General features: G+C 36.0%; 1 protein-coding gene across 4 annotated transcripts in view; it reads right to left on the reverse strand.

Moving 5' to 3' along the window:
• The window catches only part of DCC (DCC netrin 1 receptor), a 1,139,939-nt gene that overhangs the window by 596,001 nt on the left and 518,556 nt on the right, over positions 1 to 25,382 (reverse strand). For all 4 annotated transcript variants that reach the window (XM_058692059.1, XM_058692060.1, XM_058692061.1 and 1 more), the window contains exon 3: positions 17,460 to 17,744. In XM_058692059.1, the coding sequence (XP_058548042.1) occupies positions 17,460 to 17,744 (285 nt within the window). The remainder of the gene's footprint in view (positions 1 to 17,459; positions 17,745 to 25,382) is intronic.

Here is a 25,382-nt window from a genome sequence, read left to right on the forward strand (position 1 = left end):
TTTATCTTTCTACCTAGCCCAAAGCATTTTCTAGCTCTATATATCCAACGTTATCCATTTGTTCTAGCAGGTAACTAAAAAAAGTATCTATTCAACCTACAAACTCATTCCATTCACCTTAGAACTCATTTGTTCCAAAGTTGCTAAAATTATGTCAGATGGAATAAGAAAAAAAATTACAAAATCCTAAGCACAAGGTTCAACACAGTTAAGAGAAAACTCTGAGAGTTAACAGCTTCTCTTCCATCTCCCCACATATTCCACTCCTAATCCCCAGGACACACCAACAACAGCCTATGGTTAGGTGAGCTTAGAGGAAATCCTCCTTGCCATGGTGATACATCCTCTGACCTGACCTGCTGACTAAATTTCTATCATTCAAAGTTTATTTAAGATAACATGTATTTCCACATCACTATTAAAATCCACATCCCCCTATGGAGATTTGGTTTAGGCTATTTTCAACTACTAATGCATTAAATTGAATTAGCATGTAATCTGTCATTTTTCAAACTCAAAGCACAGTCTTGAAGCAAAGAAAATGAGGCCATGAAATCTTAAAAACTAGGATTGGGGCAGATGGAGAATTGCCAGGGGAGATTAGAACCAACTGTGTCATAGTGTGAGCCATGGAGGAGCAGAAGGGAAGTGAGGTAGGAGGAGACCTGGGGAACATTTTAACATCACTGTTAGTCTTCCTTGGCTTGACCCAACTCCATACAGATTGATCACAGGTTAATAAAAGAATATCAACTCTGTAGTTAAAGGTTGGAATAGTAATTGTCATCTAAAGTACTGTGTGTGAAGAAAGAGAAACACTATCTGTCTTCTCACATCAGTTTCTGGTTGTTACAGCAACAAAAATAAATACTCTCACAATGAAAATATTGAAAGAATTTTTGAAATGTGTTAATCCTTATTAAATCAATATTGTAGAAAAAATGTCTCAAAACTTTAAAAAGATTGCTGGTGGGATATGTCATTTCCATTTTTGAAAATGACTTTTCAAATCAAATGAAAATAGTTGGAAGGATAATGTTGCTTAACAATAGATTTCCTGAAATAGAAGTTTCCTAAAATGTACATTATAAATAGCTATCTTAATAATGGAGTCCTATCTATCAAATGCTTTACTTCTATCACCTGTACCTCAGTAGAAATGTTTCAGCTGCATATACTGTATAATACTATATACTGTTATGCACACACACACACTAATGTTATAATACTATAGCATCAAGTAAGATCTACTTAATTTGATCTTATAGCTAAAAGAAAAATTTAGTTAGAGCCTATGTGCAATACTATTTATACATTAAAGAACCAAAATTCAACTCAGCTATTATACATTACTTTATTAGAAAACAAAACCACTCAATACAAAATGTTTTTATTTTTTTAATTTATTTAAAAAATGGAATAGTAGGGAGTTTCCATATATCAGTTCCCCATTCCCAATAGTTGCCCCTATAATTAACAACTTGCATGAAGATGGCACATTTATTACAACTAATTAAGTGATATTGATATTATAAACTAAAGTCAATAATACACCTTAGGCTGACTCTTTTTGTTGTATAGTTGTATGGGTTTTGACAAATGTGCAATGTCAGTATTCAGCATTACAGTATCATATAGCTTCACCACCCTAAAAATCCCCTAACCTTCATGTATTCATTCATTTCCCACCACCCCTATTTCAAATCCCAGGAAATCACTGGATTTTCTACTATTTCTCCAGTTTTATCTTTTCCAGAGTATCCTGTAGTTGGAACTCTATAGTATATAGATTTCTCACATTGATTTCTTTCACTTAGTGATATCCACTTTCTCTATGTCTATGTTTCTCTATGTCTTTTGAGTGCTCAATAGTTCATTTACTCTTCTTGCTGCATAATATTCCATTATGTGGATCTACCACAGTTTGTTCATCCATTCACCTATTGAAGGAAAACTTGATTGCTTGGTGATTATGCACATATCTGTCATAAATGTGTATTTGCAGATTTTTTCTGGCCATAACTTTTCAACTTAATTGGGTAAATGGCTTGAAGAGTGATTGTTATAGTGTATGGTAAAACAATGTTTATCTTTGTAAGAGACTCCCAAACTGTCTTCCAAAGTGGCTCTGCAATTTTGCATTCCCACTGGCAATGAATGAAAGTTCCTATTGCTCCTATCCTCATAAGTATTTGGTGTGGCCATTTTTTTTTTTCATTTTAACAGGTGCCTAGTATTATAACTGTTCCACCTTGCAATTCCCCGATGACACATAATATTGAGCATATTGCATATACTTGGTCTCCATCTTTTAGTTCCTCTTCGGAAGGTGTCTGCCTATTTTTAAAATTGATTTGTTTGTTTTCTTATCATTGAGTTTCCACTGCTTGTATATTTCAGACACGAGTCATTTGATCAGATTGTGTTTTACATACATTTTCTGTATGTGGCTGTTTTTACTTTCTCTTAATATTGTATTTTGCAGAGCAGAAATGATTAATATTACAACTTGTCAATCTTTCCTTTCATGGGTCACTTTATAGGTCTAAAAATTCATTGTTGAACCTAAGTTCACCTAGATTTTCTCCTATGTTGTCTCCTAGAAGTTTTTATAATTTCGCACTTTACACGTAGGTCTATGATCTGTTTTGAGTTAATTTGTTGCAAAAATGTATAATAAGGTCTGGGCCTAGAGGTTTTGTTTTATTTTGTTTTGCATATGAATATCCAATTGTTCCAGAACCATTTGTTGAAAAGACTATCCTTTCTCCGTTGGCTTGATTCTGTACCTTTGTGAAAGATCAGTTGACTTTATGTGGGTCTATTTCTGGGTGCTCTGTTTTGTTCTATTGATCTGTTTGCCTGTTATTTGGCCAATATCACACCATCTTGACTATTGTACCTTTACAATGAGTCTGATGTCAAACAGTGTGCATCCTCAGACTTTCTTCTTCAGTATTGTTGTCACTATTCTATGTCTCCTGTCTTTCCATAAAAACTTTTGAATTAATTTATTGAGATACACAAAATAACTTTAACTCACTGCGATTTTATCTTTATCTTAAAATATCAATAGTTCAGGCATCACTGGGCTCATATTGCCACAAAATAACTGCTATTACCTTTTTAGACAGAGCTTGTATATTCCAGATGACTTCAATCTCTGCCTGCCCCATTTCAATTATGTTTATTATCTTTGTAGCTTCGTTGGAGGCATTAGTGTTTGTGACCTGATGATAGGTATAAAAATGTCAGCTATTGCCTGATAAATTTGGTTTTATTTTTTCATTCTCTATAAATGTATAACCCAATAAAGTCTAAGATTATGGAAGTTTCAAAAAAAAGCAAGTAGAATTTTTTAAATTTTTTTTAATGTTTGTTTATTTTTGAGACAGAGAGAGAGAGAGAAAAAAAAAAGCATGGGTAGGGGAGGGACAGAGAGAGAGGGAGACACAGAATCTGAAGCAGGCTCCAGGCTCTGAGCTGTCAGCACAAAGCCAGATGCAGGGCTCAAATCCACAAGCAGCGAGATCATGACCTGAGCCAAAGTTGGACACTTAACCGACTGAGCCACCCAGGCGCCTCAGCAAAGAGAAATTTTTTAATAGTAAATAGCTTCCTATGTTTCACAACATTGTGATGAATTAAATATGATCACCAATTTTTTTTAGTTCCTTCAATCCAGAATGGAGGGTCTAGTTCCCTATAGTTTAATTCTGGCCTGGCCCTATGTTGTGCTTTGATCCATAGATTATAGATCCATAGATTATGTCATACTATATGAACTCTGGAGCTAAGGCCTCAAGAGGTATTACAGTTTCTTCCATGACTCTTTCTGAGACTGGCATCTTAGTCTAGCCACCTGAAGAAGACACATGACAGATAACTGAGTTAAGTTCCCCCAAGTCAAAAATGAGTACCAACTGACAGACGTTTGAGTTAGGCCAACTTGAATCTTCCACTTCTGCCAAATGTACACAAGGGAGCCAAAGTGAAACCAGCAGAGGAACTGCTGAGATATACCACAGGATTATACAAGAAAATAAATTGTTTCAAGTCACTAAATTTTAGACTGCTTATTATGTAGCAACAGATATTTGCCTTACTTTTTTCTCTAAAATTTGATTTTTTTTTAAAAAAGGGTGTCAAGAAAGTAGATTTACATTTTTAAATTAGGGAGGATAGGGGTACTGGGGTGGCTTAGTCGGTTAAGCATCTGACTTCAGCTCAGGTCATGATCTACGGTTCATGGGTTTGAGCCCCACATCGAGCTCTGTGTTGACAGTGAGGAGCCTGCTTGGGATTCTCTCTCTCCCTCTCTCTCTGTCCCTCCCTCACTCATGCTGTCTCTGTCTTTCTCAAAATAAATAAACTTAAATAAATAAAAGAATGTTTAAAATAAAATAAAATAAAATAAAATAAAATAAAATAAAATAAAATAGGGACGATGGGACACCTGTATGCTTCAGTTGGTTAAACCTCTGATTCTTGCTTCAGCTCAGGTCATGATCTCATGGTTTGTGAGATCAAGCCCCATGTCAGGCTCCATGCTAAGAGCATGGAGCCTGCTTGGGATTCTTTCTCTCCCTCTCTCTCTCTGTTCCTCTCCAACTTGTGCATGCACATGGGCTCTCTGTGTCTCTTTCCTTCTCAAAGTAAATAAACTTGAAATGAAATGAAATGAAATGAAATGAAATGAAATGAAATGAAATGAAATGAAATGAAATGAAAGAGGATAGAGGTACAATTGTCAATACTATTTTTGTGTGATAGAATCATAGGTGATTTTTATTTATATCTTTGGATTTCCAAAGCTTTTTATAAGAACATATGTTAGTTTGAGTGTACACAGTTATGTTAAATTCTGTTGTTGTAAGGTGGATGACAATTACACGAGGAACAAAGAAATTATAAAAGTAAATGATTAAGACACAAGGCACATATTTAAGAGCAGATGAAAGTTTTCTCTCTAGGCTCTACAATAGTATGGATAGAAAAGCCCTGGAAAGAATAAACTTGAAATTCTAGGTCATGACTTTAGTTGACTAAATTGATTTTAAGGGGCTATGATAGAATTCAGAACTATTCATAAAAATCATTTTTGTTCTTGCTATATGGGCACTGACTATTCATACCCAAATGGAATTATTCAGCTAATAGAACATGGCAAATTTTTCCAGTTAATTAATGAGCATGATTTAATCTCGTGAAATGGAATCAGAATTCCAGTTTGTAATACTCTATTTAATTAACTGGGTGATGGGTACACAAATGGTCATTTTATTTTTATTCTTTAAACTGCACAAATGTTTCATATGCTTCTATATATGTGCTATATGTTTTAAAATGAAAAAGAGAGGAGAATGTAAGGGTAGAGACAAGAAAACATATTTGGCAATAGCTTTAAAATCAAACCAGCAAAAATTGATTTTTTCTGTCAATTTATATATTAAAAATAAACAAACAAAAAAAAGAAGCAGACCGCTTTAATATGATGTTCATGGAAGTTAATGCAAAAAAAATTATGTAGCCATTTTTCTAAATTGATTATAAGCAGTCTGATTTGCTTAGACTAAAACCCACTTTAACTTTTTCCTGTTGGTAAGGGGGTGGGAAATGTTCGCCTGATTCTCAAACCTGATCTTATTCTCATCCTGGTGGCAATAAAGCTAATCCTCTTCAGAGGGCCAGAGGGTAGTATGTAACTAAAGGGAGAAGAATCGTGACAGTGATACTGCTCTCTGACATACACATTTAGATTGCATTTAAAGTGTAACATCTTAGCGTAACATGCTGCTTTTGCTTATGCTTCCTTCCTTCCTGCCTGCCTGTCTGCCTGCCTGCCTTCCTGCCTACCTGCCTGCCTGCCTGCCTGCCTACCTACCTACCTGCCTGCCTGCCTTCCTGTCTGCCTACCTGCCTGCCTGCCTGCCTGCCTTCCCGCCTGCCTGTCTGCCTTCCTGCCTGCCTGCCTTCCCGCCTGCCTGTCTGCCTTCCTGCCTGTCTTCCTGCCTGCCTGCCTTCCTGCCTACCTCTCTGCCTTCCTGCCTGCCTGCCTGCCTACCTGCCTGCCTTCCTGCCTTCCTGTCTGCCTTCCCTCCTGTCTGCCTACCTACCTACCTGCCTACCTGCATGCCTGCCTGCCTATCTGCCTACCTACCTACCTTCCTGTCTGCCTGCCTGCCTGCCTACCTGCTTGCCTGTCTGCCTATCTACCTGCCTGCCTGCCTGCCTTTCCCACCTTTCTAACTTTTTAAATGAAAAATCTGGCCAATATATTTGGCTTAAACTGTTATCTGAGTTGGAGAGGACTGATCCATAATCATTAGGAAAATGAATAATTATGTAGACAGTGGATCTCACAACTATGTGGTTTCGGGAACCACTGTACTCTTAAAAACTACTGAGGACCCCAAGGAGCTTTTATTTATGTAGGTTATAGCCATAAATATTTACCATATTGAAAGTCAAAATTGAGAGACTTTAAAAAAATATGTATTCATTGAATATTTATTCACAATTTACCATAATATATGTATTTTTAACTGTATTAACTGTATTTTGTTTTTCCAAAACAAAAAAAATATTAGTGAGAAGACGGGTAGTACTTTACATTTTTCTAAAATTTTTAATGAGTAGTTTAATAGAGAATAACTAGACTGTTATGTTGAATAATGCATTTGCTTTGTTCTGGTATGTTTATCTGGTTGAATTACATGAAAATAACTAACCTCCAACAGCTATGTAGTTGGAAAAGGAAAGCTATGTTTTAACTGCCTTTTCAAATAATTGTAGATTTTATCCTTTAACACTACTCCAGTAAGTAGTTTCTTGAAAGTTACTTGTAACATGGAATCCGATGCCATATTAATAAACATTCTCCACTGCTATATAAAAATCCATTGCTCTGTCTTGGACTGTGAATAGATCTTTTACCCATGAGGGATTCTTGTCACATCAAGCTGCGGTCATTCCGGATGGCACAGTGAATTAGACAGATCTTCCCACTGTTGACACATTTCATTACACAGTATCAAAAATCCCCATTTGTTACTATTGCCACCGATCCCATCAGAAAGGCCTTTTAGTGTTGTGATGCTGTCATGCTCAAGTGGCAGATACAAGTTTTCCAAATTTCTAATTTTAACTTAAAAGCTTGAATTTCATCCTTGGCAGCAGATACTATTTTCCTTAAACTGACTGGCTCACTTTTCTCATTTCTGAGAAAATGTCTAACCAGTACCCAAGTCTGAATAGCTATAGTTTTTCCGTTGATTGCCCTTTCAAGCGAAAATGGTGTTCTATAAAAAAAAAAAAAAAAAAAGCTAATTCAGCTTGAAACTCAAATGATCGTGAAAATAAAAAAAAATCAATGTACTTAGACATCCTTCATATGCATTTCCTCTTTTTATATGCTGAATATTAAAAATATATGCACTTAAGGATTAAGAATTAATAAACTTAATAATTTTTATCGCATCATGAAAGGTATTCTTAGTCAACATAGGGAAACAATACAAAAAGACCCCCAAAACTGTATGATCATTAAAATAGGTTTGACCCTGCAGATTCTCTAAAAGTGTCTCGAGAAACAGTAAGAGTCCATAGAACATACTTTGAGAACCAGTGTAGACACAGCTTCAACAAATTAGCCCATCTTCTGAGAAGAAGCCCATTTCCTTTCAACACGGGAATAGTTTTGCATCCTTGAAGTAGAAACTGATAAGAGTAATGATTACTCTTCCTCTTCCTTATTATTATTGTTATTACTATTATTTCTGTTATTATCATTATTATTTATTTGCATTTGTGAGGGCGGTAAAAATCTTAACTATTTCCAATCACTGTCTTTCAGCAGTCGATTAAAAATCAACAGGACAAATGGGTGGCTCAGTTGGTTAAGGGTCTGAATTTGGCTCAGGTCATGATGTCACAGTTGATAGATTCGAGCCCTGCATTGGGCTCTGTGCTGACAGCTCAGAGCCTGGAGCCTGCTTCGGATTCTGTGTTTCCCTCTCTCTCTGTCCTTCCCCTGCTTGTGTTCTGTCTCTCTCTCTCTTTCAAAAATTAAATAAACATTGAAAAAATTTAAAAAATTAAATTAAAAAAAATAAAAATCAAGAAGCATCTTGGACCATATAACCTGACACATTTACCTACATTTCACATATTTGGAAATAAAAACTCCACTGTCTTCAGAGCTCATTACCCAAAGAGACATGGGGAGGCACACTAGTGAAAGTAGGGAGAGTATTTTCTATTTAAGGGCATTTCAATAAAAAAAAATTCTATCAGACACTAACGTGGCCAAATTGAGTCTCTGAGGCCAGCTAGAAGCTAAATTGGACTCTGCATTTGCAGGCCCAAATGTGTCAGGGCCACATGATTTTGTCTTACCTCATGATAGAAAACTGGACTGATTACATATGTCATCCAATGCTGGATACATTTTATTGTGAAAGGTGACTCTCTTTATTACTATTCTAGGACATTTGATGTAACCAATGAGCGGAATGCATGCTCACCCTGTGATGACAATGACTTTCTTTTAATGGGGCCATTTTCCTCAATTATTGTTTATGGATCTCAACACTAAACTTGCATAGCTGAATCTCAAGAATAACTGAGGCAGAGAGAAATTTAATTATGGACTGTTGGTGTCTGGGCCACCAGACAAAAATACCGGTGTTCACAATTTAATAACTATCTTCCTCAAAATAACCAGCGCTTGCTTTTAATTTTGATGCTTCCTGAATACAGAATCTTTCCCCCTGCCCTTATTGTATACTCTTTGGTTTTCTTTATTAAATGACTGACTCAATGGAATATCAAACACTTTTCCAATTGGAAATGAAAGGACACTACAGGCGACAGTGGGGTATTGTCTTTGATTTCTTCCCAGGCATAAGAGTTACAAATTAATTTAACTTCACAGAGCTGGTTTCCTGACTACATCCTCAATTTCAAGCTAACATACTGTTTACCTGCTGGCTCCATAGCCATCCCCCATCTAGTTCTGTTTCAGGAAATTCAGCAGGTACCGTGTGCCTTCAAACCAAAGCAGATATAATAATAGGTGCTCTGAGTGAAAAATTCCATGGAACTCCTTCTAACTCTGTGTTTAGAGTGTATTTTATTAAAAACCGGCTTAATCCAAGGTGATCACAGGAAAATCAAAATTTATTTAATAAAAAAAGAAAAGAAAACTCCATCTGGCTGAAAGCCAAAGAGCTTTGAACAGGGTAGGAGAAAGAAACCATTTCTCAGGAGCTAGTATTCATCCCTCTATGATTCTATTACTTCCCTTCCTCATTTACACCAATTCAGTACTAAAAATGACATTCCCTCTCTGTAAATATTCCTACATCTGTTCATATTTCCTCTTTCTTTCTCCATGTACACACACATACTGCTATTTGTAGATAGAGTTTGGAAGAAGAAAGCAGACTGTCTATTCTTACCATTGGCATATGGCTGTATCCCTGTGTCTCACGGGCAAATTTTGAGTCTATCAGTTTCACTTTGTAGCAGGGTTGAAGGAAGTGGTTTTATATTTATAGAATGATTTTTTTTTGTAGTTTTACAGCTGATGGTAGAGTCCCAGAAAACAAATGTTGCCATTATGATGTGTCAAAGTTAGTTTAGGGAACCCAGAAATCTTCATAATTTATATACATGCGTAAAGCAGAATTTAAAATTTCCTAGAAAAGTAATGGATTATTTACTCCAACTTTTGTTTTTGATAAAGAACCAAAAAAGTACTTGTGTTATTTCCTATTTGGTCAATGTTGAATAATAAAGGTATGCTCATTAACTCATGACTAAATATGTGTTTTTTATGCTCCAGGAATAAACTGATATCAAGCAGGACCAGAAAAGGAAGCTCCACCCATCCTTCCACTGATTTTTTTTGACTTTTACACTAATAGGATATAGGTTGGGCTTCCACATATGCTCAGAAAAAGTGTCTTGTTTGTGAGTCAAGGCAGACTGCTGCTCTCTTCAGTCAACTACCCTAGGGATGATAAGTGTCATAATCCTAGTAAATGCAGAGCTGACTATATATCAGCCCCAAAAGACTCTTGGGAAAGAAATACTCTCTCTTTGTCAAGAAATCTTCATTCCTCCTTACAGAGAACAATCTCAAGTATATCGTTTTTGCTTTTGACCTTGTATGAAATAGCAACACATCAGGGGATGGAAGTTTAGAGGAGATCATATAAATAGTATCTAATATCACTCAAGGTCCAGAATGAAAATCGAAAAATTAGTGGATCTAGTGAGGGAGAGATCGCTAGTAACATTAGAATGACAGACATGGCAAGAAAAAATGTAACCAATCCCCCAGTATTTCAAGTACTTTTAACTTGGAGTCCTGGAGTAGGTTGATATCCCCAAAACAGCACTGAGGGATGAAGACTTTTTTTTTTTAACAAATTCAAGAATCAAACACATATTGTCTATTTATCCACTGTAAGTCACCTTAGGCTTACTAACATATAAACTTTAGGCTTACTAGCATATAAACTTGGTTGCATCTAAATGGAATTTTATCAACTCTTTAGGAAATACTGATTATCTCTACTGTCTTACATTTGTTAAAAGACCTGACCTGCAAAACTAATTCTAATATAGCATGACTATCCACTGGTTTCCATGCTCTGTTCAGCCCCTGTTCTCAAAGAGGGCAAGCCAAAGCTATTATGGTTGGGGGTAAAGGAGTAGAGCACATCATGATATGCAACTTGGTCATTTCACTGTATGGTCAGTGGTATACAATAGAAGTTATCTTATTTTCCTTTGGTGTGCTTTTTATGACAATATAAACCACCTCAAAACCATTGTTTTTTAAATTAATTTAAAAGTAAGACAGTCTCATAGTTTATGAGATTGATTTTTGACCATTATTATTGTGTTTTAGCATGGCCTCATAGTTTTTAACAATTAGAGTCTGTCTAGAAAACTTGAACTTTTAAACACTGTGATTGCAATGGCAGAGTTGGAGATGAATGTGGAATGAAATAATAAATGAGAGTCTTGGTAGTGAGAAAATTTGGAAAGACTGCTCTAGACCAACCTCTTCTCTTAAAAGACAAGGAAAATAAGGATTTTATAAGATTCAGTGAATTGGTAATACCTAATAAAGATCAAATACCAGAAGTCTTATTTATCTTCTAACTCATTCCTAAGCCAGTGCCTCTTGCAATATTTTAGATAGTAAACAAAATAATGTTGACAGCAAGGTGGGGTGAAAATCATGTAGCAATGTATTACTAAAGAAACAGTTGAATTATAGTCTGCCTTTTAATAGACATGAAAAGCAAATGCAGAAACAGATGATACTATAGATAAATAGCGTTAAGTATGTGTAATTAACTACCACCAAACAAATGAACACTTAGATATCCAGAATCAAAATCAGGTAATTTACAATCAGATAAATAATATTGACATGAGAATCAAACTGCTTAAGACTGGAATTTCTAAAATGCCAAAGTAATTACAATAGTTAATAAGGACTTAGCAATTACAGGCATTGTATTTGGCCTCTTTTTTTTTTTTTTTTTTAAACTAAGTCTGTTATACACAGCTGTGTTTATTTGTTTATTTATTTTTATTTTTGGGACAGAGAGAGACAGAGCATAAACGGGGGAGGGGCAGAGAGAGAGGGAGACACAGAATCGGAAACAGGCTCCAGGCTCCGAGCCATCAGCCCAGAGCCTGACGCGGGGCTCGAACTCACGGACCGCAAGATCGTGACCTGGCTGAAGTCGGACGCTTAACCGGCTGCGCCACCCAGGTGCCCCTGGCCTCTTAAGTTAAAACCTCAGAACCACTCTAATAAATAAGTAACATTACTCTCTACATTTTGCAAAATAAACAAAGATTTAGATAAGTAACCTGTGCTAAACTGCACCACTAGTAAGTGATAGGACTGAGATTAGTACTTAGTCTGGTGTCATACTCTATGCTTTTAGCAATTTATTATAATAATATTTCAATTGATTGATAGTAACTCAATATGAAATAGATCGTGGTAATCCACATGCTGACTCCTTCATGCAATCTGAATTAAATCTGATTTACTATTTAGGAAACATGGTTCAAATATAATATAGTCATATTTCATTCTTTTCTAAGTACATGTAAGAGAGAAGCAGAAAAATCCATTTTATCCAACTTAGATCTATGAAAGGCGAATAGCATTCTGTTTATAGCACAGCATAAGAAACAGTTTTATTCAAAACTAACCTAAATAAAAAGGCAGACTATGGGAAAATCCTTTAGTGCAATGAAAAACATTAAGTATGGTACAAAAATACCAGGTTATAAGTTAATTCAATTTGCTCTTCACTTTCTTATTCCTACTTTTCTGTGAGTGTACTTATATCATGATACATATTACTGAAAAACCTTCAAGGATGCCAACCATGAGTAAAGTGAATAGAATCAAGTCTAAATTTCTAGACACGGGATTCAATGTTCTCCGTAAAAGAAATTCAACTTCTCATTCCAGATTTATCATCTGCTATCATTCTACAAATGGTTATCATCTGAATATCTAGAAAAGGAATAATCTCTACAAACAGTCTGCAAATTTTCCACCTAAAATTGACTTATCCCTTGTCTGTGCTGATTTGGAACTAGATATGTTTACCTGAATTTACAACTCCTTCCCTTATGTTAGTAATATGGTTACATGAATTAACTGTCTGGCTCAATGGTAAATTTAAAAAACAAAGATGGGGCGCCTGGGTGGCTCAGTCGGTTGAGTGTCCGACTTTGGCTCAGGTCATGATCTCGCGGTCTGTGAGTTTGAGCCCTGCGTCAGGCTCTGTGCTGACAGCTCAGAGCCTGGAGCCTGCTTCGGATTCTGTGTCTCCCTCTCTCTCTGCCCCTCCCCCGCTCATGCTCTGTCTTTCTCTCTCTCTGTCTCTGTCAAAAATAAATAAACATTAAAAAAATTTAAAAAAAACAAAGAATGTGTCTTCTTTGTTTTCTCTTATAGACTACTATTCTGGGAAGTTATAAAAACTAATGGTAGCAAAAGGTAATTAATTTTGAAATACAAGCAATATTCAGTCAAACCAAAAAGTTTTATGTATCCATCAGTAATAGATTCTTGGTGATAAACACAGTTCTGAAACTATTTTGTTTTAAAACTATATATATATATATATATATATATATATATATATATATATATATATATTTTCCTTTAAATAATATGAATTTTGAAACGGTTTTTGTTAAAATGCATTTCAATGAAAATAAACATTAGAAAAATCATTCAAAATATACTTTAGTCCAATGTATTCCATTAAAAGCCAATGCTTCTAATTGTATAGGTATTTAGAGTTCAGGTCTTTCCAAAACCCAGAGTCATTTAATTGCAGCTAAACGAATGAACAATAGATTGGATTACCAATTGATCAATTCAATTAGGCCATTAAGAAAACTGAAATAAGAGCTCCAATGTATGGGCCAGTTATTTCACTCAACCTAGTACCCAAAGCAGATTTATAATTCATCAATTCAATCTACTGCTTGGCACTCAGATGTCATGAGAACTAAATAAACTGAACCTGACAATCCCAGTGGCCCCTCAATACCTCATACATTCTCCATCACGAAATGCTTTAAACCATCGCAACCTTATTCAGTACTGTATTGTCAGTATTTCAAAACAAAACCCCTTTACAACAATTTAATACTAATTTACTCTGTTACATTAGTCTGTTAAAAATGTACAAGTCCTCACAAGCAAGAATTCAATTTCTGCCTTAAAACATTAGTCAACACATTAGTTACCAATTTCCCTAACTTTGAATGAAATAAGTAATTATTCATTTAATCTGGAAAGTGTAAAATGTTACGGGAAAATCTCATTTAAAAGTTTATAATTTTTCTTGAACACAATAGCACCAATTCCATCGCCAATCTCAGAGAAAAGTGTGACTATCTAGATTTTACTGAGCCCAGACTCCATTCTCTCCCTCATAATCGGTATGTTTCTAAGACCTCACCTTAATTAAGATCTCCTCTCTCATCTTCATTTCTCAATCCTGCCTGATAGCCTTTTAGTAGCCACTGTTGGTCAATTCTCTCCAGGTTAATGCCCCACATTCTACCTTAACTTCATTCTTCCAGTTTATCTTCCTTACTTCCAGTTTGTCCCCTCCAACACATCTGTGCCCTATGATCCAGTTAAAACAACTAAGTGCAGGTCCCCTGAAAAGCTATTATATCTCCTTTCTCTATGCTGTGCTGATGCTGTACTTTTGTCCTGGTGTACACTTCTTTGCTCTTCATAACTGGCACCTGGTGTTTCTCTCGATGTAAGGGAATACCACTGTTACGTCCTTCACAGCACAATCCACTTTCATTGTCTATTTTCCCCACTACACTATTGCTGTCTTAGGGCACAGCCTCCCAAGTTTGTATTCCTAGCAACCAGCATGATAGCAGGTCTATAAAATTCACTGGAGAGTTTGTTGAATAAGGTACTCATTTAGTTAGTTAGTAAATAAACTGAAATTGCTCGTTGAAAGGCAACATTTCAAAACAACTCTTTGATTCTTAAAATCTGAATTTAATAGAACTCAGTTAACTTGGTGATATCGGGCATCTGATATATAAAAGGGGTGACTTTTATTTTATATAAACTTGAATAAGAACATAAAATTATATATGAATTAGTACTAGATAACTTTCTACACACATTAGTGTTTATGTTTAAAGCTAATCCAGGGGCGCCTGGGTGGCGCAGTCGGTTAAGCGTCCGACTTCAGCCAGGTCACGATCTCGCGGTCCGTGAGTTCGAGCCCCGCGTCAGGCTCTGGGCTGATGGCTCGGAGCCTGGAGCCTGTTTCCGATTCTGTGTCTCCCTCTCTCTCTGCCCCTCCCCCGTTCATGCTCTGTCTCTCTCTGTCCCAAAAATAAATAAAAAATGTTGAAAAAAAAAAAATAAAAAAAATAAAGCTAATCCAAAAACAAATAACTTCATCAGTCAAGATGGTACTTAAATGACCACGAAGAATATATTATTTTAAAGAGTGGTGACCATTCAGAAACCACTTTAATGCTTCTAAGTCATGGTAATACTTTGATGGTTTTCTATTTTAATTGACTCCATCTTACCTGATTAAATAAGCATTAGAAGAGAGAGTGGGTCATCTATGTATCTAATTTATTACTTCCTCAGATTGGTACTTATAGAAAACAGAAATTCATTCAGAAGGGATTAGCATGATTTTAAAAATGAGAAAACCATAAGCGGCAATTAAAAGAGGCTGGGATTGACCATTCATTCATTCATTCATTCATTCTCTCATTCAATTTTGCACTCACAGTGGATTTGTGTATTTGACCTCTAAAGCAACTTGCAAACTCAGGGATAAGTGAAACAAACATATGCTCCTTCAGCGGAGCCCTTATGTGGTCAATAGCATGCGAGACAGGCTTAACCAAGTATGAAAACTGTGTGTGTGTGTGTGTGTGTGCGTGTGTGTGTGTGTGTGTGTGTGTGTGTATTACCTCAGGTCATAAGTCCTTTTGGAAGCTTATATTTGAAATGATAGAACTCGGAGAAAATTTCTCATTGTATGTAATGATTTTTAAAAAATACAATTTCCATTCACATAAAAAATGCCCACACACCTCCAAAGTATACCAACATATTCTTGATTTTCACCAAATTAACAAGATGAAATTTGGCTTTAAATAAATCTCCATGGATTAGACTGCAAATGTGTTTTACAAGGTGAATAAATAAATGTAAAGGGTGATCTGATGCTTATGTCTCTGTGTCTTTCAAAACTTTCCACTTCAGATTTAATATTTAATTAGTCCAACTTTATCTCTTAATACCACTGGAAAACAGACTTTTCACTCATATTAAGATAGCCTAACATAGTCTTGCCAATTTTCTGTGTGACTTACCTAGGCTTCCCATCTGATTGACTTAGATGCATTATTAAGGACATATGAATATAAATATTTAAAATTTTTGTGTATCTAATGGATGCCTAAATAAATGCATGTATGTGTTGGGAATAAATGCTACATTAGCATCTGTCACTGCCTAGCGGATGAAAGGAAGCAGTGGTGCTGATGGTTATTGACATGTATAAGTCAGTATCCCTGTGACTGATGGAGGAGAGAATACACAAAAGAATTAGAAGAGGTTTCAGAGATGTCCTTATCGTAGTACCTAGATATGTTCAAATTGCCAGTTTGCTTTTGAAGTGGACTTAGGAATATTACCCTCTCTGTAGCTGAAGGACTTGTGATAACTGCACACAGCATGTGGAGACAAAAGCCAACATCAGTGCTTTGATAGGAAGTCTGTCACAATTACTCAAGTGTGTGTCTTCTTTGTGATTCTCACAAGTAAGTATCTGTAAACCCTATAGTGTGATTAAATGGGAAAGTAGATACTACATAGATAGAAGATAGTAGCAGTTATTGGAAGAGAGAGATGTTAGAAAATATCCAGTCTAACCTCTGGTTATGTAGGAGAAGAAAAGGAGCCCAAAGTCTTAGATGTGCCAGATAAGAGAAAGGAAGATAAGAGGTAGAGACAAACAACTTCCTTTATCATAAAATCAGTCACACTTTATTGTAATGACTTACATGTCCATATTCATCCAGCACTCTAATAAGCAAGACTCTGTGTCAGTCTTAATCATTGCCATATCCCTGTACTTAGTCCAATGTTTCTCAGAAATGAGTATATGAACTGACGAGCAAATGAATGTTCAGTATTAACCTGGGGAAGGTTCTTGCTGAACCTCACTCTCATCCTCTGAAAATGGGGATAATAATAACTACCTCTTAGAATGTTATCACAGGAAAATAAAATAATACATTAAAAGTGCTTAGCAGTGGGATTACCTGGGTGACTCAGGCAGTTAAGCATCCAACTCTTGATTTTGGCTCAGGTCATGATCTCAGGGTTCAAGGGGTGAAATCCATGTTGGACTCTGTGCTCACAGCTCAGAGCCTAGAACCTACTTCAGATTCATTCTCTCTCTCTCTCTCTCTCTCTCTCTCTCTCTCTCTCTGCCCCTCCCCTACTTGTGCACATTCATTCATTCATTCATTCTCTCTCTCTCTCTCAAAAATAAATAAATAAACTTTTAAAAATGCTTAGCAGTGAACTTTATGCAAAGATTTGTATATTAATAGGATGAGTGAATACATACAAAAATGAAGCCAAATATAAGGAAAATACCTGTTTCTCCACAAACTTCAACTACAACACTGGGAAGAATAAGGAATGCTTTTGACTTACCCTCATCTAATGACTCACTTAGAAAGAAAGAAAGGAATATGAAACAAAACTCCCAAACAGTACAGAACTTAAAAAACAATTACAAAGTATTTGTTAAAGGGAAAATCGTTGTTCAAACTACTTCAAAGAATATAATTCTGCTCTTTATTGAGCACAGCAGTACCTGACAAAATCCTGACTTCTGCTTCGTTTCCTGTTCTTGAGCTGGCTGGATTCCGGGCTAAGCATCGATAGATTCCAGTGTCCCCAGGTTGAAGTCTGCTGATCTGCAAGGCTCCAGAGGGCAACACCACCACTCGGGAATCACCTGGGATGGGAATCAGGTCTTGTTGGTTTTTTTGCCAATGTATTGTTGGCATAGGCTCCCCAATAACCTCACACTTGAGTAGCACTGTGTCTCCCATAAAGGCTGTGACAGATTCTGTCTGCGATAGGAACCTCAGTGGTCCTAGGGGAAAAACAAAGAAGGAAGGACAAATCTTTCAGATAAGGTACAATAATCACTAATAAAAATAATCACACCTGTACTCTTTGTAGAAAATTGTATTTTATATTTTGTCCAATTTCATCTCCTTTGCTCTTTATATTTTATGCATCCGACATTACAATAGTTTCTGTGGCTAAAAAATTGATAAAGATGTTGCCATTAATCTCTAGAAGCTTACTATTTTGTTATTATTCATTCATAAAACAGTCTTGTAAAATAAACACAGCAGGCAAGGTCATCTTAACTTTAGACATGAGGGAACTGAGGTTCAGAGACATAAAATTCCACAATTCTGCAAATAAGACCTGGTTCTTTTGAATCCCGGTCCTTTGTGCTTCCTAGTACATGGCTTTGGACAAAGGACTATGAAGTTATGGGGATTCATGAAGGACTGGCCATCCTGCTTAGCCTAGAGCAATTTCAAGAAAGATGGAGGACATTAACCACCAATTGCAATAACAGAAAACACTCTCATAGGAGTTGACTGCTTAAGGTAAATGATCATCAGTATTTTCAAGTTATGGTTGTGTTATACTGAGAAAATGAATTAGACTAGTTTGTGTTTCTAGCTTGGCTGGGCCACCTACTCTGTACAAGTTCTTTGGTAACTTGTTTCATTTCTATGGGCTATAATATGGGATAAGAGCCAACTCAACTCACACAACCACTGTGATGTCCATATTCAATAACAGGTGAAAAAGATGCAATCATATGGATGATTAAGCAAATGTAGGGGAAAAAAGAAATGACAAAAGTAAAATTAATTAATCATTACTGAGCATGAACGCAGTGAAAGGAGCCTCCTCCATCATGATGTACATGAGAAGGGTAGGAAATATTTTGATTCTGCCCTCTTGAATCCCCTTCTTGTGAACAGATGGATATTTATGACCACAGTGCTTTGACCATGAAAACTTTTAAAAAATGATTACAGGGGCGCCTGGGTGGCGCAGTCGGTTAAGCGTCCGACTTCAGCCAGGTCACGATCTCGCGGTCCGTGAGTTCGAGCCCCGCGTCAGGCTCTGGGCCGATGGCTCGGAGCCTGGAGCCTGTTTCCGATTCTGTGTCTCCCTCTCTCTCTGCCCCTCCCCCGTTCATGCTCTGTCTCTCTCTGTCCCAAAAATAAATTAAAAATGTTGAAAAAAAAATGATTACAAACACATCTGAATGAATTATGCCATCACTGATATAACATTGGAGATTTTATTTTGCAGTTAATTTCATTAAATAATTTTAAATTCTTTGACTCAGGTTTCGTTCATTACAGTTATATTCTAATATTTTTATTTTCATTTTAATCTTACTGGAATTGTTTTCATTGTGTGTGTATTTCACAATAAAATTTAACTCATTCATCATTTACCTCAAGTTTTTCTGATCATATTTTATGTTACAATGATTTTTGTAATTTTATAGATTTGTTTTAACCAAGTCAAAATTTTCTAGGTCCAGGTCCAAATTTTAACAATAAATTTTCCATCAATATGTAGTCAGTAGCCAATTCTACTTGTGCTCAGTTTGAACTATTAGTTTTATTTTTTGGTCTATTAATTCTTACAAACTAACTTTCCCTACAATATGATAAAATTTTTGTTTCAGTCAAAAGGGGAAAGGCAAGATGACTTACTTAAAACATCATAATTTAATATGGGAAACAATCAGAAAGGCTGTAGAGAAGTCGCCTTCCCTAGGTGACAGTGGAATTTCATATTTCTTTCAGGGATTAGAATATTTGAACTGCCAGATAACTGAATCTAGGAAATAGGAAATTACATCAATATTGCATGTGGAATAGGTAGAAGCTGCCAAAGGTGGTTTATCACTCATTATATCTCCACTCACATTAACAGGCCTGCAGATCTATAGAGGCATTATTAAGTTTGTTCTTTAGTAAGAATGATTAACCCTAGACCATACAGAACCATTCATACTTGTGGAAATATTAATTTATCAGTCAAAATGTATCCCACACATAAGGTACTAAAATTACTCATCTGGATCCCCAGTTAGGGCTCTGAAATCTGGATGCCTGGATCTGGTTATCTCAACACTACAAATATATCTACAGGGGGTGCCAGCTGCATGCATAATTCTATTTTTATTTAGTATTCAGAATTAATCTAGAACTATGCTGGATTAACCGCTGAGTAAAGAGACCAAAAGGATTCTGCTAACTTGTGTCCTGGCTAAAGAAATTGTTCAAAGTCCAATTTCTATACTCCTTGTAGTGTAGTGTCTAAAGTCTATTCAAAAGATGTACATTAACCTATAACCAATTGGCTAAAATGTAGATTTAAAGCATGTAATTAAACAGAGAATGGCTTGTATACACTACACAAGGCAAAACTGCAATGAATAGTTAGCCAGATGTTGTGAGGGTTTTTTTTTTTTTTTTAATTTAATCATTTTCTTCTTGGCCTCTACTTCTAGTATTTTGTTTTGTAGTTAAGGAAATATGGTTGGGAATAATTTATCTACACATACAAATTATATTATTTATGCAACACAGGTAAGAATAAAATATTTTGAATAAGTTGATAAAAATATCTGGATACTTATGTATATTCAACTATATGGTCTTGTATAAGTTATATACATTAGATAAAATTCGCAGTACTTATTTTACATCTAAATGTCTGTGGTGATCCAAAAACCCATTTACTAAATTCTCAAGTATAGAATAAAATATTAAATGAAAGGGCATAAGCATACCTTAGGGATATGGTGGGTTCAATTCTAGAACACCATAATAAAGTGAATATTGCAATAAAGTAAGTAAAATGAACTTTTTGTTTTGCTGGCTCATATAAAAGCTATGTTTACACTATACTGTAATCTATTTAGTGTGCAATATTATTATGTAAGATGCTTTAATTGAAAAGTACTTTATTGATAAAAAAAAAATGCTAAGCATCAACTGGCCTTTCACCAAGTTGAAATCTTTTTCCAGTAGGAGGGTCTTGCCTCGATGTTGATGGATGCTGACTGATCAAGGTGGTGGCTGCTGAAAGCTGGGGTGGCCGTGGCAATTTCTTAAAATAAAACAACAATGAAGTTCGTTGCATTGATCAATTGTTAGTTTCACAAACAATTTCTCTGTAGCATGTGACGCTGTTTGATAGCATTTTACCCAGAGTAGAACTTCTTTCAAAATTGGAGTCTGCCCTCTCAAATTTTGCTGCTACTTTTTCAACTAAGTTTATGGAATATCCCAAATCCTTGATTTTCATTTCAACAATCTTCATAGCAGTGAAGACCAGGAGTAGAATGCATCTCAAGGAACTACTTTCTTTGCTCATCCATAAGAAGCAACTCCTCATCTGTTGAGTTTTATCATCAGATTGAAGCAATTCAGTCATATCTTCTGGCTCCACTTCCAAATCTTGTTCTCTTGCTATTTCCATCAACATCTGCAGTTACTTCCTCCACTGAAGTCTTGAACCCCTCCAAGTCATCCATGAGGGTTGGAATCAACTTCTTCCAAACTCCTATTAATGTTAGTATTTTGACTTCTCCCCATGAATCATAAATGTGCTTAGTGGCATCTAGAATGGTGAATCTCTTGTAGAAGAGATTGACTCTGCCCTATTGTATCAGAGGAGTCACTATCTATGGCAGATTTGGTCTTACAAAATGTATTTCTTAAATAATAAGACTGGGAGGTCAAAATTACTCTTGATCCATGAGTTGCAGAATGGATGTTGCGCTAGCAGGCATGAAAACATTAATCATATTGTGCATCTCCACCAGGGCTGTTAGGTGACCAAGTGCATTGTCAAAGGGTAGTAATATTTTGAAAGGAGTTTTTTTTTTCTGTGCAGAATGTCTCAACAATAGGCTTAAAATATTTAGTAAACCATGTTGCAAACAGATATGCTGTTATCTAGGCTTTGTTGTTGCATTTACAGAGCATAGGCAAACTAGATTTAGCACGATTCTTAAGAGCCCTATGATTTTCAGAATGGCAAATGAGCACTGGCTTCAACTTAAAGTCACCAGTTACATTAGCCCCTAACAAGAGAGTTAGCCTGTCCTTTGAAGCTTTGACTTCCCCTCTCTAGCCATGGAAGTCCTAGATGGCATCTTCTTTCAATAGAAGGTTTTTTTTTTGTCTACATTGAAAATCTGTTGTCTGTTGTAGCCTTCATTAATTATCTTAGCTAGACCTTTTGGATAACTTGCTGCAGCTCCTGTATCATCATTTGCTGTTTCTCCTTACATTTTGATATCATAAGAAAGGATTCTTTCCTTAAACTTCATCAACCAACCACTGCTAGCTCCAAACATTCCTTCTGCAGCTTCTTCACCTCTCTCAGTCTTCACAGAATTGAAGAGACTTAGGGTCTTGCTCTGGATTAGGCTTTGACTGAAGAGAATGCTGTGGCTGGTTTGACCTTCTATCCAACTGCTAAAACTTTCTCCCTGTTGGCAGTCAGGCTGTTTCACTTTCTTATCATTCGTGTATTAACTAAAGAAGTACTTTCAGTTTCCTTTAAGAACTTTTCCTCTACATTCACAATCTGGCTGATTGTTTGGGGCAAGAAGCCTTGCTTTTGGCCTGTCTTAGATTTTGATATACCTAACTTACTAAACTTAGTAACTTCTAGCTTTGGTTTTAAAATGAGACATGAATGACTTTCCCTTTAACTTCAACACTTAGAGGCCACTAGAGGGTTATTCATCATCTAATTTCAATATCTTTGTGTCTCAGGGAAAAGGGAAGCCCAAGGAGAGGGAGAGGATGTGGGAATGGCCTGATGGTGCAGCAGTCAGAACACACAGCATATTTATAGATCAATGTTTGATGAGCGTGGTTCATGGCACCCCAAAATAATTACAATAGTAACATCAAAGATCACTGATCACAGATAAGCATAACAAATATAATGATAATGAAAAAAGTTTGTAACATTGTAAAATTACCAAAATGTGACACAGAGACACAAAGTGAACAAATGCTGTTGGGAAAATAGGGCCAAAAGACGTGGGTGACACAGGATTGCCACAAACCTTCAATTTGTAAAAAAAAATATACAGTATCTATAAAGCCCAATAAAGCAAATTACAATAAAACAAGGTATGCCTGTACTCAAACTTATACTCAACAACAGGTTTCTTTATGTAAACTTCAACTAGCTGGAAGAATCATACACAGGACATAAAATTGTATGTTAATATAATTAGACTTAATGAAATTGGCTAATATTCCACATGTTTTTTCAGTATGCACTCTATGATGATTTCAGATTTTAATAAACAAGGTCAGAATCGCATCCAATTTAAAATTTAATGATGTAATAATGTTTGAAACTTTCAAATAGTTGATTATTTGACACAGTGAGAAATTATAAACCTAATTTGTAGCTTTTTCTTTTTGTCTCTGCAAAGCAAACCCAGCACATCAAAAAGCAATTGTAAGTTTACAAGGCTCTCTATGGCTTAAACTAATGCTCCCAATATTGTACCAAATTCTAGCACTCACATCTCTTGGTGCTGTAACAACCCAGCAACAGTATTAAGAGAAGAAGTTATAGGCCATCACCTCAGTACTATATTTTCAAGGCATGAGTATGAGCACGTAGTAATGAACATTAAACTCACTGTAACTCGTAAGAATGAAATACAGTATTTTTGGAAGAGCCATTTAATGCTCTAAGGCAATACAAATGATTCCCATGTTTCATTCATAGAGAGATACAAGTATAATTTTAACTACATTCTCATGAAAAATAGCTACCTGATCCACAAGAGCCTTTTTTTGAAAAAAAAAAAAAAAAAAAAAAAAAAAAAGTTTGGCTTAGACACATCTGATCCACTGTAATCAAAGCACAAGCGGTCTTCTTACCTCTACTCTTTTCTTGTCTTAATACATTCCAAACATAGTAAAAGGTCAGTGTACCCACATCACCAAAGTTTTTGCTTTACTTAAGAAACTCCAATCTCCTCCAAATTTTCCAGTATATTCTTATGCCCCAGAAGCTGGTACCCAAGAATATAGCACAAGGCACCTTTTGGGCTCAACTTCCACAACTCCTATAAAACAATTCCTGATCTATTGAACTGGTCTACTCCCTAAACCTGGCTTCCTTTTAATTGTGTTTCTCATATCTCCTCTAAAAACCAAAACCAAAACCAAAACCAAAACCAAAACCAAAACCAAAACCAAAACCAAACAAAACAAAAACCTCTATCCTTACATCCACCTATCAAAATTGTGGTTATTCTTAAGGTACTGATTCAAGGAGCACCTGGGTGGCTCATTCCGCTAAGCATCCAACTCTTGGTTTCGGCTCAAGTCACAATTTCACGGATCATGAGACTGAGCCCCCCTTTGGGCTCTGCACTGTTGGCATAGTTGGAGCATGATTGGGACTCTCTCTCTCTCTCTCTCTCTCTCTTTCTCTCTCTTTCTGTCCTTCCTCTACTCATGTGTGCTGTCTTTCTAAATAAATAAATAAATATTTAAAAAGTTAAAAAGCACTGACTAAAAAAAATTTCCTTTTCTCTAGTCTTGCTTACGGGAAATCATCTCACAAATCTTTGGAATTTTTACAGCACTGATAACTTACAGATAATATGACAATATCAGTTGTACCAATAAAAGCCCAAAAAGTGTTTACATATTTGTATATGTGAGGGTTTTCTTTGAGGGAGGGTATTTTATTTTACATCTCCAGAGTATGTCAAATATCTACAAAATACACAAATATTTGTTGAGGTTCTATGTGACTCTAAATGTTTAAAAAGAGCATTGCAGACATCCAGATGTTGATAACTGCATTTGAGTGTTGGTTCTATCACAATCTAACATAGTCAGTGGCAGTCTGGGATGGTAAAGAACACACATGGGTGCCAGATTACCTAGGGTCACTTTATGCTTCACCATTTAACCAGCTCACCATTTAACCCGACTTCAGACAAGGTGTCAGCGTTACCATTTGCACTACCATAAATCACCTTACCTAATCCTCACAATAGCCCTATAACTGTGTCCCTACTTTACAGACAGAAGTAGAATAGGAGCAAAACTCATTCAAATGTTTACATTAAGTACATTAATTTTTAGTATTGAATTATTATACTTCTTAACACACCTTATTTTCCCAACCCATGGTAATGTCTCAAGGGGAGTTTCTTCTATAGATCAGTACCCCTGCACTCCTCAACCCCCAAAGAGCCACGTAGTGCTGGGTAAACTCTGTTGTTTAGTAAGTACATTCTACCCTGGGTTGAATTCTCAGAGACAAACTTTGGCCTGAAATACTACACTATTAAAAATAGCATACAAACTTTTTTCAAAAAAACAAACGTATTTTTGGTACTTTCATGGAAGGCTTCCACTGTTAGCCTTGGTTCTGGGAAAGGCTGTTTCCAAGAATGAATTGCACTCAAGCTTTCAACCTTCCTACTTAGTCTGGCCCAGGATGCTTCAGCAGTTTTAAATCATCTAGCCACACTGGACTCGCTGGAAGTGTTCCCTACCAGTGAACTTGCAGGTTCACATAATATCTGTACCTATGTGCATTAACAAAGGCCACCACTTATTCCGGAGGGATTCATTTGGGAACTATTAAAAGGAGAGAACATACTGCTTTGAAT

Source organism: Neofelis nebulosa, chromosome 11, assembly GCF_028018385.1.
Source record: "Neofelis nebulosa isolate mNeoNeb1 chromosome 11, mNeoNeb1.pri, whole genome shotgun sequence".
Lineage (NCBI taxonomy): Eukaryota > Metazoa > Chordata > Mammalia > Carnivora > Felidae > Neofelis > Neofelis nebulosa.